The sequence below is a fragment of the Cyrtonyx montezumae genome, unplaced genomic scaffold (genome assembly GCF_038088225.1).
Source record: "Cyrtonyx montezumae isolate F1298 unplaced genomic scaffold, pur_monq_1.0 scaffold_58, whole genome shotgun sequence".
NCBI lineage: Eukaryota > Metazoa > Chordata > Aves > Galliformes > Odontophoridae > Cyrtonyx > Cyrtonyx montezumae.
This window is the reverse complement of record NW_027072065.1, coordinates 440,219-454,246: the sequence shown is the minus strand read 5'-3', so window position 1 is coordinate 454,246 and position 14,028 is coordinate 440,219. Positions and strand designations below refer to the sequence as shown.

The 14,028-nt window shown below is 52.9% G+C and overlaps 2 protein-coding genes across 2 annotated transcripts in view; both read right to left on the bottom strand.

Moving 5' to 3' along the window:
* DNAJC7 (DnaJ heat shock protein family (Hsp40) member C7) lies at positions 1–13,932 on the bottom strand. The gene is made up of 14 exons (XM_065749167.1): positions 13,814–13,932; positions 7,194–7,282; positions 6,573–6,697; positions 6,379–6,492; positions 5,832–5,906; positions 4,612–4,730; positions 4,137–4,290; positions 3,744–3,908; positions 3,238–3,329; positions 2,095–2,168; positions 1,593–1,739; positions 1,276–1,428; positions 687–749; positions 1–274 (listed from the first exon to the last, which is right to left on the bottom strand). The coding sequence occupies exons 1-14, from the start codon at positions 13,894–13,896 to the stop codon at positions 237–239; spliced, it is 1,491 nt and encodes a 496-aa protein (XP_065605239.1). The 5' UTR covers positions 13,897–13,932; the 3' UTR covers positions 1–236.
* RAB5C (RAB5C, member RAS oncogene family) overlaps positions 12,895–14,028 on the bottom strand; it is a 77,759-nt gene continuing 76,625 nt past the window's right edge. The window contains exon 6 of the mRNA XM_065749179.1: positions 12,895–12,904. The gene's annotated coding sequence lies outside the window, so the exon portion shown is untranslated. The remainder of the gene's footprint in view (positions 12,905–14,028) is intronic.

Below are 14,028 nucleotides of genomic sequence, written 5' to 3'. Positions count from 1 at the left end.
TGGAGGGACCAAAGGATTCAAAGCTTTATTATTTCCTTTTTTAATAAAGTTAACAGTAAAACAAAATTCACAAGCCTTCCCTTCCCAGAGCTGGTTTCCTCTTCACACACAAAAGCACACAAACTGAGGTCTCCAACCGAGAGAAATGAAACTGCTCTAAGAACAATGAGACATGATGGAGGAAGGAGTCTGTGTCCATATTCAAGGCTAAAATGAGCAGAGCAGCTGAGTGTGTTTTAGCCAAACTGGAAAAAGAAATTTCCAGGCCCAGAAGCTGAAAAAGAAAACGAAAGCCGTTAGTTCAAAGGCAGTGAGGTTCCACAGCAGCGTGCAACAGCTCGATGCCAAGCCAGGAGCTGGCCCAAATAAATCCCTTTGGACAAGGAGAGATGTTCCCATGCATTCCCAGCTGCTGAACTCCAACAGAGCACGCTCCTGACCACGTGGGCAGGGGAGCTCACCAGGATGAACGTGAACGGTACAAGGCTTCCCAAAACACACTTAACAAAAGCCTCAGTGAGCACACAGCTCCTCAGGTGTGCACTGACAGCAGGTCAGTGCTGCACGGAGCCTGACCACGTGTGAGGTCTGAAGGGACTCCGTCAGCACAGCAAAGCCAGGGGATCTCAGCTGTCGGGTGAAGCACCGCGTGCTTCCAAAGCCAACTGCGGTGCACCTCCACCTACCTTCAAAACTGAAGCCTCCTGGCCCGCCAAAGAAGGCCTTAAATATATTATTTGCATCAAAGTCTGCAGGGAAGAAAAGGAAGTTGTAAGATGAAGTGAAAGTTACAGTTTTCAGTTTAGAAACTGCCTCTTAATTGAGGGCCCACGAAGCGCTGCACGAAAAGCTGTGAACAGACAGCTTGCTTTGTCCACTGCAACACAGCAGCGCTGAACACTGCCATGCTGTATGCAGCAGCACAAAACAGGAAAAAGCAGCATCTTTCAGAGCTTAACTCACAGAAACAACCTAAGGATTTTGGATAAGCAGCATCTGGGGACCCACAGAATTTGTGCGATGTGAATTTGTACACGTGTGAAAGGCAGGAGCTTCTGCTCAGTGGCGCTGACTGTCAAAGACCCACCCCACAATCCACATTATCTGCAGCTTCCAAAGGTGTATCTGCCATTCAAATACTTAAATGGACCACACAAAGTCAGCCCACAGGGTTACTACACATGGGAGGTCAGGAGCTGCCAGGCTGCTTTAGGGGAGGAGGCAGACTGAGCAGCCCCACCTTTCTAAGGGCTGCTGTGGGAGAACACCACTTACCTCCCATGTTCAACCCATCCTCTTCCAGGTCCTGCCCGCTGTCATAGCGAGCCTTCTTCTTGGGATCTGACAAGATGGTAAAGGCCTCACCAACCTCCTTAAATTTCTTCTCCTCTTCCTTCTGTACTTCTGCACTCGCCCCACTGTGTCGGTCTAACAATATGAAACCAAGCAGGAAAGAAACTTGACGTTCCTATTCTAGGATGGAAAGCTCCATGCATTCCCTCTATTTGTTCCCAGCTCTGAGCGATGGCTGCAGGCAGCTGTGCACGGGGCAGAACCAAAGCAGAGAGACATGCTCTAAAAACACCTGATACCTGGATGATGCATCAGTGCCCTTTTCCTGTAGGCCTTCTTGATCTCATCTTCAGAGGCGTTTTTGTCGACGCCGAGGATTTTGTAGTAGTCTTTCCGTTTGCTTTTTTTCAGTTCCATCTGTGCATTCTTTAGGAGCTGCTTGTGTTCTGCAAGGAAGGAGGATGCCAAAGGAAAGCAGCTTTAGTGCATCACACACTGCTTTAAGACACTGACACACCCAACGTTGCGGTGACGTGAAGGATTCGAGTGCCACAAGCTGCCGACCCACCTGCATTCACAATCAGGCAGCTAATTAAAGCCTTAACCCCACACTTAAGGCTGTTTCCAAATGTGGGTGAGCACCTCAATGCTACTCAACCAGGATTTGTTGGAAGAAGACCAAAGCCACCACTGCATTTCATGTCAGGTGCTAAGAGTGATGCCCACGAGGAATGGCAGCCACACTCAGCACCAAAACCTTCTCTGAGCCAAAGGAAACACGCACAGAACACACACGTTTACCTTTTGTTTTTTCTGTCTGATAAACCTTCTCATAGTCCCTTACAGCATCTTCATATTGCTCTGTGTCCATGTAACTGTGGGAACAAAGATTGCCAAGGTGAACTGCACAGAGAGCACCAGCAAAGGGGGCTCAGGGCAACACGTGCACTGGGCAGAAAGAGCAGCCATGAGAGGAACCTGCGAAGGGCAACAGCTCCTGGAGGAGCTCCTGCACACCCCAGGCTGTGGGAAACCTGCCATGGGAACCTTCAGGCTCCAAGCTGAGGCTGCCAGCTCACATTTCTACTTTAAAGATCTTACAATTATGTACCCAGCAACGTTTCAAGGAAGCTGGTGGAGAGCTGCTTGCAGCCCTGGTCAGGAGTGACAGCCCTGGCACCTCAGAGAGGCTGTTCTGCCCCCTGGCCCTTCAGCCCTCCTCACATACTGACTGCTCACTGTGATTCAGAAACCACTGAGATGGAGGTGAAGAAAAACACTGAAGGAAAGCTGCAATGAGTGAACAACAGGAATGGTTTTGGTTCACCCAGAGGCCAGGCAGCTTGGCCACAAACTGGAGAACCATCAGTGTTAAGGAAAGGAGCAAATACACACAGTCAGAACAGAGCTTTGATGACCTTCCCTGGTTGGTGAAAGACACAGGGGGGACATACAGACCCAGCCATCCCTTGTGCAACTCCGTCAGCCTCACTGTGCTACACTGCATTATTATCCATGGCTGAAATACGTACAGCCTCAGCTGATTTTCCTTCTAGGGAGAAACAGGGCATCCCATTTCAGTATGTGCTCTGCTGGAAGCATGAAACCACTCAGCCTGTATGGGACTCCCAGCAATCCTTCTGAAAGAGTAAGAGGAGTTCTCTGGGACAGAACACCCACGTTAGCCTCTAAAACCAGTGAGCTGAGCTCTAGAACAAACCCTGCCCGAACACAAAGACAGGCAGGCAGCCCCAGGCACGCAGGCAGGGCAGACCACATAGTTCCCCACCTCCTCACACCATTCAGAAGAGGTTTGTATGTGGCCTCTGAAGACACCACCCTTTATTCAGTTAAGCTGCAGCTTTGTTGCCCCATCACTCATCACAGTGGGGAGGAGGTTCCCATCCACAAACCTGCCCAGCACACCCACGAATGTCCACTTACCACTGTGCTCTCCTCAGGTATGCTTTGATATACGTGTCGTCCAGCTTCACTGCATTCGTGCAGTCATCTATTGCTTCTTCAAGTTTTCTAAGCTGCAATGGCAGACAGAAGTGAATCCCAATGAGAGGAGAGAAAAAAAAAAAGAGTACCCACTAAATAGCATTATGGTTTTAGCAAATGAAAGCACAATCTCCTCATTACAAGGAAGGAAGTGAATAAGGATGCCTTTACACTGATGGAGATAAGGCCACACTGCATTCCTTCTCCCCCTCCCACTCCAGGCAGCCCAAGCATTTCAGTTTTGCTTCAATTTCTTTTGCTGTTTGGAACAGGTCCAATTATTGTGCAAGCACGAGGACTGGAAATCTTGCTGACAGCACTGGATGGTTCCAGCTGCCCCAGGAGCCAGGGAAGCACGTGCTTTCCACAGTAAGTGATCTGCTACTTGTCAGCTCTGAGGAATAAGGCCTAGGACAAAAGACCACCTGCACAGTGGCACCTCTTACCTTTGAATTAACTGTTCCCCGGTTGCAGTACAGTTTGGCATTTGTTTTTATGTTATTAGGATCTATTCCTAGTGCTTCTGTGTACAGTTCATAAGCTAGTTTGTAGTTTCCTTCTTTGAATGCTTTATTCCCATCTTCCTTCTTTGCTTTAAGTGCTTTGGCATTCTGAAAGACAACACAGGCTGGATAAGGACACCAGGTGAGTGGTTTGGGGATTCCACGTGCCTTATTTTATGGGGTAGGGGCCCCCAACCATTACCATTCTGATTTGCTTTCAGACACCATTACAGGATAGAGAAGATTTAAGGGGGCTGCTTCAGCAGAAGCAAGCGTTCAGTTTAAAGAACCAGGTCCTGTAACGCTGCAGTCACAGCCCCAGCACCCACAACTTACACGGCAGGCTAAGCATGCCTTCTCGTGGTCAGGAGCCATTCTGAGTGCCTGGACGAAGAACTGCACTGCCTTCTCAATGCAGTCCTCATAATAAAGGCAGAGCCCACGGACATACAGCGCGTCCGCGTTCGTTGAGTCCATCCGTAAGATGTCACTGCAACAAACAGATTTTTAAGTTACCTACTGCAGTTTTCTTTGCATGAACAAAAGCATTCCCCTTCTGCTGAGACATTCAGGTCATTCATCAGATCTGTGGTAGGGATACAACAAGAGTGCATGAACTTGTTCGAGCAAGGCTGCTGGTTATTAAATAAGCTTCAGCAGTTCCCCAGTGCGATTAAAATGGGAGAAGGATGGGTTCAAATTTCCTGTCAACATCTGCATTGAGGATTTGGGGTTTGTTTTTTGTGTCCCTCGTTATTTTGGACTCTGGAGAAGGACACCAGTTGTTTTTTGAGACCTTAAAGATGCTCACCTTGCTACAGACTGTGCTTCTGGGTAACGACCCAGCAATGCCAAGCACTCAGCCTTGAGGATTTTGAACCTATGACAAGCAGGAGCAAACTCCAAAGCACGGTCCATGCAGAAGACGACCTGGGGTGAGAAAAGCAAACATCCAAAGGCTTAGTCTGAAAGACTGCACCACCACCAGACATGAGATTCCCTATTCCTCTCTGAACAGGAAGGGAAGCAGGAATCCTCTCATGCTGGATCCAATTCTCATTAAGAGTGGTTTTGGGTGGTGGCATTTTCATTTCTTTGATTTGTTTTAAGAAGAGCTTCACGTCCAAAGGGACGTGGGCACTGCTACGTCGCTACAACAGAGCACTGGACAGAAAACTCAAGGAATACCTGTAGAAGTTCAAACCCTTCAACTCCTCTGAAATTGCAGCCCCCAAAGAAAAGGCCAAGGAAGACAATTCTGCCCCTGTTTCCTGCATTATAAAGGCATGTGGGAGGGACAGAAATTCAATAGACTGAGACAGTTTGGACTGGACAGAACACAAAAAAGTACAGTGCAGGGACTGATCTTAGACTGGTCTGACTGCAACGGGCAGGGTGATCTAATGGTCTTTTTCCATCTCTGTCTCTCTGGTAGAGACATCTGCAGGAGAACAGGGTGATTGTTCCACCAAGGTTCATCTGCTTTCCCGGCCTGTGACATCACGATTGCCCGCTGTGGGAAGCACTGTGCTTCAGACTGAGAAGCCAAAGGCTTCTGGGTGAGAAAGGAGCAAGAGCAGCACTCCAGAAACAAAGATCACATTTCATGCAAGTCTTCCCAATGGAGTGAGACAGCAGAAGTGAGGGGACAGATGCAAAAGCCCAGAACAAGCAACACAGGCAGGGTGACTCCTACACGTACGATCCAGACTGACCACACACCCTCCCTGCTCCTCACAGCAAGGTGATGCAAAGTGGAATTTATGCTCCTAAAACACTGAGCTTAGCCTAAGAGCCAGTGGCCCAAACAGTGAACTTAACACATCAGATATAGTCTCCTTTCTACAGACCTTACATGCACTGAACAGAAACAGTTTCTGTTTCCAGACCACAGCAAAACTACATTGCACAGCATCTGCCAATAGGGCCCATCCAGAGGGAGGCAGGGATGTTAGATGTGCATCTAACTGAGCTGGCCAGGTGAGATATGTCTGCTTGTGATGCTGCAGGAAGCAATCAAGTTCATCTTACCTTCCTGAAGTCTCGCTTCTCAAAATCCACTTCTGCTATTTTCTCATACTCGAGCACAGTACTGGCATTCTTCAGCTAAAGACAGGAGCACACAGTAAGTGTTTCAAAGCAGTCACTAGTCTGTGACACAACCAAGCACATAAACAGCCAGTCCCTCCAGTGTCACAAGAGCAAAAACTACTTCAGGCCACAGAACAACCATGCAGACCAGGTCAATATTTTTGCCAGCATCAAAATCAGTCTGAGATCCAGAGACCTAACTGGTAGCCCTGGAAGAGGTTCACTTGTGAGTGAGCTGCAGCAGTAGCAGCTTTCTACACGCTGCATTTCCATGCTCCCTTACCAGCACTCTCCCCTGGAGTGCTGGCAAAGGACCAGCTCAGCCTCCATGCCTTCCTGCCAAGAAGAGGCAATCACACACAAAAATAACTGCAACTAATTGGACCACTGGGAAACAGATGAAGAGACCTCATCACCACCTCGTTTCCTTTCACCGTACCGAAGCACACAGTCTTACTAAGCAGTTCAACCCATTTCAGCCCCTTACCTCTTGCTGTGCCTGAGTATTCTTGTGATCCAGCTCTAGGACCCGCTGGAAGCAGCGGCTGGCAGCCATGGCGTTCCCTAGGGAGAGGTGGCACTTCCCTTCCCGTAGATGGCCCTGAGAAGACCATTCACAGGGAGTTGCAGGAGCAGACAAGTACTCAGACCCACATAAGAAATACGACAGCTTCCACGTACCCTCACAAAGCTGTCGTCCAACCTGACAGACTGCTGAGCATCTCCCAGCGCTTCTCGGAACCTCCCCAGCATCATGAGGGTGGCAGCTCTGTTACCATAATAACTGGCATTGTTAGGACAGGTATCTGGAGGAAACGGGAGAGCGTTTGCTGGTGCGTAATGTAAGCAGCTACACAACTTGCAGAACATACTCAGAAGTCGTTGTGGGGTTTAAAAATATCACGTTCCTTCCCAGTTTCTAATATCACCAGAGTGGCTTACAAAGATGCACAGCGCTTTAGAATAGGGACCATAAACCACTGCTCCTCACACCATAACTCCCACAGAAAAGCATTCAGCCTGACAGCGCTGCTGACCCTGCATCAGATGGAAAACTGGATGGGTTTCTCGTTAAAAATATCTCGGGTGGAAGAGAAATAAAAAGCTGCTGCAAATCACCCACGTTAGCACCGACTTGTATAATCGATCCAGGGAAATTCTGCAAAGTAATTAAACCAGCAGAAAGTTTTCATCCAGCCTGTGCTGTCACAAACCCTGCTGCTGCAGTTCAAAACCAATAACCAGTTTGAGTCATGGGCACTGTGTCCAGCAAAGGTTATCATTACCACCCACTGCTCTCACCTATGGCTTTTGTGTAGTAGTTGTATGCCTCGTTGTAATCTTTCTTGGCGTAGTACGCGTTCCCTTGTTCCTTGAAAGACTCTGCTTCTCTAAAGGAAGAAAAACACAGGGAAGAGCATCAGAGCACATTCTGGCCACAATCAAGCCTGTGATCCCCAGCAATCCCAGCACGGCTCTGCAGTGCTGCAAACACCGTGTATCTGACTGCTGCAGGACTTTGTGTTCACTGCTCACGAGGAACGAGTGCAGCGTCGGCCTGGCTCCGTTCAGCACAGCTCAGGAGCACAGCAGCAGACTGAACAGTGAGAGCAGCCCTTCTCAGACACAGCTCTCCACAGCTCAGCCTCAGGTGTACGTGTGCACAACCTCAGCAGGCACTGAAGTCAAGAAACTGAGCGCTCTCTTTCAGAAGCAGTCCCACATCTCTGAGAAATGGGGCCAAGAGCAAGGTCTGTGCTCACAAGAGCTACACCAAGGAGATGTACGGGTGCTTCTCGAGGCTTGCGTGGCACTGCCTTGGCAACAGGTCCAGAAATAGTCCTCGCACTCGAGATCGAGCATTTGCAGAGACAATTTAGGACATTTAAAAACATACAACATATGGTTTAAAGCTGCATCCTTTAAACTCTTGAAAGCAAAGTTTCCCCTAATGGAAACTAAACCCTTCCCCACCTCCTCTCATCTACCTTCACCGTTTTACATAAGCAGCCCAAGAGGGAACTTGTACCATGGCACTGAGAAGTTTAATTCAGTGGTATCATTCACTCGCTCCTCCTCAGCCAACTCCACAGAAGCACTGCCCTCTCTAAGAGGTGGCATTAATACCTGCATTAATACACTCCTGGGCCCGCACTGCTGCAGTAGAGAACAAAGGGAAACGTGTTGAGAAAGTCACCACGTTTTAAGGTTGCTCAGGCCTGCCCTTGGCCGCTCCCACACAACCCCCTCACGCAGAGGGTTGTTTGCACAGAAGCAGCACAGTTGTGCCAGCTGGCAAGACAATGGACACAGGGCACTGCTGCCCCGAGACGAGAGCAAACAGCTCTGAGCTCTGCTACCAAACGCACTCAGGTGCGGCCCCTCCGAACCTCTGCTGGCACTGAGCAATGGGAATGCAACGTGTTGGGGTGCTGAGGCGTGGGATGAGCAGCAGGAGGGCAGCACAGGGCTCAGCAGCACCCAGTGCTCACCCTGTGCACCATGAACCCATCCGGCCGAGGCAGGAGCTGGCCCCACTCCTGTGCTGCTCCCCCCAGAAGCTGATGCACCCCGTGCTGGGTGCCAGCTCAGCTCCGGGCTCCTTCAGCAGGGCAGCGGGGGCTGGCAGTGGATCCGTGCTCCGGGAGGATCTGTGGCACCCAGGCTTTGCAGGACTACAACCAGGCCCCAGCACGGTCCTCTCTGTTACAGATCCCACGTTCATAACGCGCACGAAGAGAAGAAACAGCAACTGGGCACTGCCTTGGCAGCACCAATTTAAACACGACTGTATTCTAAGTTCTGCAGCAACGAATGGAAAAGAAAATCAATTATGAACTCCATTCAGAACCTTCACTGTACGGACTGAAGGACGGACAGCACTGAGGCAGATCTCACCCCGAGCTGCCCGGGCAGCCCATCCAGCTCAGCGATGGGAAAAAGACCACAAAAGGAAACCCAAAATCTCCTCCATGGCACAAAGGCAAAGGCAGCTGTTGGAGGCTTGTGGCCTCGTGTCCCGGGCACAGAACAGAAGCATCTCTCCCCACTTGTGCTCCATTGACATAGAAAGCACACTGAGAAAACAGTTCTTGTTTACCACGGTCTCTGGCTATAACAAGAAATGCAGATCTCCTGATATCACTGGTAATTGTTTCAATCCAAACAGATGCTGCAGCCTGAATGAGATCATTCTGCATCTCACACTGATGTAGGCTGCGTTCCCCACTTGCTACTTTTGAAACTGAAGAAGAATCATGCTTTGCTAAAAATATGACGCAGGCTGAATGCACTGCTTTGTTCCCAGCAGGCAGAGCCTCCTCAGGGTTCTCTGCAGCCAACACAGAAACAGGGAAGAGTTGCACCAGGACCTCAGGAAGAAGCTTGTCTTTCATTGCATGCGTGCAACCAGGGCTCACAAGGAAGGGGCTGTTAGGAGTAGCTGTCCCTGCAAGCTAGTTGTTATGAAAGGGGAAAAAAAAAACCAACACTTAACACGGCCTCTAATTCTTCCCCTGTCCTCCTGGAAGACCTGCCACATTCAGGCAGCAGCCACATGCTGCCAATGCTGCAGCAGCAATGCAGCCATCGTGAGGCTGCCCTGCTCAGCGGGCCCGGCTCACAGGCAGCAGAGCTATACGGCACAGCCATCCCATCCCGCAGCACAGTCCCATGGCTGCTGACAGCTCCTGCCTCCTCCCCAGCACGGGCAGCCCCCACACAACACCAACTGCTGCTTCCCTGCTCCGACTGCAGCGAGGAACACGCAGACCTGCCTGCCAGCACACCTCGCCTGCCCAAGCCACCTGCACGAAGCACCTCGTGGGGCTGGCAGTGCTGGCACGGCCCCACTGCAGCTCCGTGCACACCCCATGTAAGCAGGCAGCACCTTACGACTGCTCAGCACGCGACCACCACTCCTACTTCATCTCCTGCCTCCAGGACAAAAAAAAATATGGGGTTTAAGGGAAGCTTTGAAATCCCTGTGTGAAAACATAAGTACCTCACAGTCAGCAGGGCACTGTCTGAAACCGTGAAATCTAAGGGAATGGGAACTTTAACTGGGCCAGCTTCTGCCTACGAGGTGTGCAGAGCCTCAAAAACCTATCAGCCCCCCCATGTCCTTCGGGATGCCCAAACCCAAAGGGCACAGCTGGCTTCTCTGAGCAACCCCAGCGGAGGCTTTTCCTTAATAGCACACGCTGCCTCCACCCCACCGTTTCTCTGTTGGATTCCAGACGGGATTCTCAGCTGTCAGATGTTACTCAGCTGCTTGGGTAAAATAAGTTGAGTGATCTCAATACCGTTTACACTGGGCAGATGTCTGGAACTTAAAATTAGCTGCTGTGTCTCCCACTGGGCATATCGCAGCCTCCCCTCCCTCCTTTCAGGGCGCAGAATTGGAGCCAGGCACTCAGCAGGCCACGGGATGCACACGCTTCTTCCAGGTTAGGCTGCATGCTTTGTGACTGAGCAGTTCAAATCCTATTCTGAATCTGACGTGAAAGAAGAGTCCCCAGGGACAGAAGCACAGTCATGTATAACACAACCATCACCCTCAGGAGTGGGATATTCTCATGCTGATCCTATGGCTGCAGAGACCAGAAGAGCACACCACATTGCTCTGCACATCAGCACCCCCCACCGAGCAAGGAGAGGATCTGCTCCCAGCTGCATTGCAGCACCAAGAATAAAGGCAGTTACTCGCAGAGTGACCCAGCAGCGGGGAAATCTCAAGTCTGTATGTGCAAACATCTGCGTGCCCCAGGACCCCAAGTCCTGGAATGGTCAATAGCGAAATCGCAGGCATTTAGTCCAGAGGTGTCCAAAAAAATCCACGCAGCCCAGAACATTCCCAGCACCCGAGGACCAACAGCCATGGATGGCCAAAAGCCACAGGAACTGAAAGATGCCACGAGCAGAGAGCAGCTCAGAAAGGAGCCGGTGCCCCCTGCAGCACTCAGAGCAAACAGCCACGAGTCCTGCACGTTAACCGGGCCCTTACGTAACACACCTCGCTAGCACAGCTCACCATTCACCCACTTAGTTCTAACAGCACCGTCGCTGACCCCACGGTCTCAGTGTCCGTGAGAACCCCCAGGACCACAGCCCAGGACCAGGAACCCACCCACTGCAAGAACTGCACGGTGAGACAACAGCACAAGCACGACTCACCCGAAAAACGCGGCCTCGGGTTCAAGAAAGGCTTCACTTCCAACTACTGAACACCTTCTTCGTGCTGTATGCAGAAATTACCCGACTCAGAGCATTAAATTCTCTGCAAACGTACAGGAGATTAAACATCCGCGTGAGGAGCTTCTGCCATTCCTCATATTATCCTAAGATGATAATTACACCTTTGTAAAACAGGATGGATGCACAGCAGAGCAGGAATCCCAGAGCAGCCCATACCCACAGTCCTACAGCCAAGCATCCCCAGGGCCCAGCAGTGCAGGGCAGCAGCAGCCCAAGGAGCAGCCCAACTGAGACACATTCCAGCAATGGAGAGAGCCTTCCCAACCATCCACCCCTGACAACCTCCAGGCGACGTCAGTGAGCTCAGGTCAGGCCAAGTCTGGAAGCTCCTTTTGATTTCTGCACAATTTACCGTGTGAAAAATTTCACATTCATTGTTTTATTGAATTTAATGACCGTTCCCTGCTCTGTCACCAGACCTGAGCTCTGCGCCGTAACAGCAGCACTCCGTGCAGATCATTTCACAATGTTTTCCAGATGATTTGAGATACCTCTCTGCAGAGGCTGCTGTTTCCTCCAGCACTGAAGAAAGGGGAGAGAGATCGAGCCCTGAGCAGGCACAGCTCAGATCCCAGAGCTGCAGAGGGTGACAAAGAAGTGGAGCCCAGCACAGTGCCAGCAGCCCCACGCTCACAGCTCAGCTGGGCCAAGGGAGGAACGGCTCCCAGGGGTCACAAACCTTTACCATTTAGGAAATGACTTCTGGGGGACGGACCCCTCCCTGCCTGCACCAAAGCTCAGCCCCCCCCAGCAGCTGCTCCCTGGAGAGGAGCTGGAGCTACCGGCACTGTGACCCAGTGGATAAAATTAATGCCCTTACATCAACCCTCTTCCACCAGGACCCTCACCAGCTATGCTGCCACAGCCAATAATTATCCCATGACCACACTCTATTCCTGTCCCTGAAGCCGCCGGTGAGTGAACCACTCGGCGTGTTTACAGCTGTCCCAGCACATTATGGTTGTACTGAGCACTGAGCTCCACTACTACCACTGTCATTTTTATTAATCTGCAGAGCACAGAATCACATTCAGTTTCTTTGCTTAAGGGCTGACCCTCGATGATCTGTGCCTCGTCACGTCGCAGTTCCTAAAGAGAGCATCGGAAGCTCGGAGCTAACTTACAGCAGCAGCTCAGCAAAGCTTTTCATTTATTTTTGCTTTCCAATTGAACCTGGCCCAGTCACATCATACAGGCCGCATTAAATCAGATTCCAGAGTACGCCTGTGCAATTAATGCTGAGTGCCTGCACAGCCCTTGCGTGGTTCACCATGTTTTACAAACATTAAGCACCTAATTAAGCCTCCAGCCACCCTCCCTAATTCGGTGACTATCGCCCTCATTTACATGAGATCAGTTGAGAGATAGAACTTGAGCAACTAATGTGAGCCCTGAGGCGGGCACAGAGCCGGGCCAGCACACAGGAGATCCCCGAGGATCTCCAGGACCTGCCCTGTGCTTTGTGAACTTCAGCTCCTGCTCACACTGCCCTCCCCCGAGCAGGACAAGGACCAAACCCCCACCCCAGGGCTGCTCCCTGCACTCAAAGAAACTCGGGAAGGAGGAAGGAAGGGCGATGTCAGAGGACAGCACGAGATGAGGGCGCCTCCAGCACGGCCCTTACATCTGGGTATTTTTAACATTGCAGTCGTCACCTTCCATCAGCCCGAGGACACGAGCAGCAGGACCCCCCATCTTCACGGGCAGCGCTGCACGCACAGCACACACAAGTGCCTCTTCAGCACCGCTTCGCTCTGCTCCTCCGTGACAGCAGCAGGAAGCTGCTGCGCCCCAGCACCGCTCCCGGCGCCATCCATTCCTCACTGCAGCGCGGAGCACCTCGGCCCACCGACGCTGTTCCTCAGAGGCCGCTTTCAGTTTTGTTTCTCCTTCCGATTTCACCGACCACGTTCCCGTCGGGAGCGGCTGCCTCCCGTCCTGCAGCACCAGCTCTCTCCTCCCGTCTCCCCGCCGGATCCACGCCGCAGAGCGCAGCCCTCCAACGTCACGTTCCCCCACTGCACCGTCTGCAGCGGGCGCAGCACTCAGCCCCGCGGGGGGCCGCGATCCCTGCACCCCGGCTGCAGCCTCGTCACCTGGGACGGCTCTTCCACCGCAGTAAAGACCTCGGAACGATTCCGCCCCGAGACAGCCGCGCTCCGGACCTCCTCCCCGTGACAGCGCGGAGGAAGCGCTGCCTCTCGTGGGGCTGAGCCGCGCGGAGCACCGCAGGGGCGGGGAGGGAACCGGGAGCACTCCGACCTCGGCCTGGAGCCGCCCCTTCGCTCCCTCCTCATCCTCAGCGATGGAAGGAGCTGTCCCGGACGCGGCCTCCGGGCCGAGAGGCGGCACCGTACGCCAAGGACTCCCTGGCCGGTGCTCCGCGGTGGCCCGGAGCGGCCGCCGGTGAGGCGGCCACGGCGCGGTGCGGCAGCGGGGGAGGGGCGGACGGAGCCCACCGCAGCACCGCGGGGCCGGGGCAGGGCCGGACCGGGGCCCATTCCGCCGCCGCCGCCCGCCCCGCGGAGCCCCGCAGTGCCCACGCGCCGCAACGCACCGGGGGCCGCTGAAGAAGGGAGAGAGCGGCGGAGCCCGGCCCGGCCCGGCCCGGCCAGGTCCCCGCTCCTCCCGCCCGCACCGCCCCCGGCCCGGGCCGCCCGCGCTACCTCCGCGCCTCCTCGTCGCTCTCGGTGTCACCGGGTCCCTCGGGCGCCGCCATGATCACATCGCACTCGGCTGCCGCCGCCATCTTACCGCCGGGCCGGGTGGGGGCGGGCGGCGGGGCGGGGCGCGCGGGCGCCGGAAGGGGCGGGGCTTCCCGGGACGGCGGCGCGGGCTGCCGGGAGCGGGGCGGGGCCGTGGGAGCGCCGCGTTCCTCCGC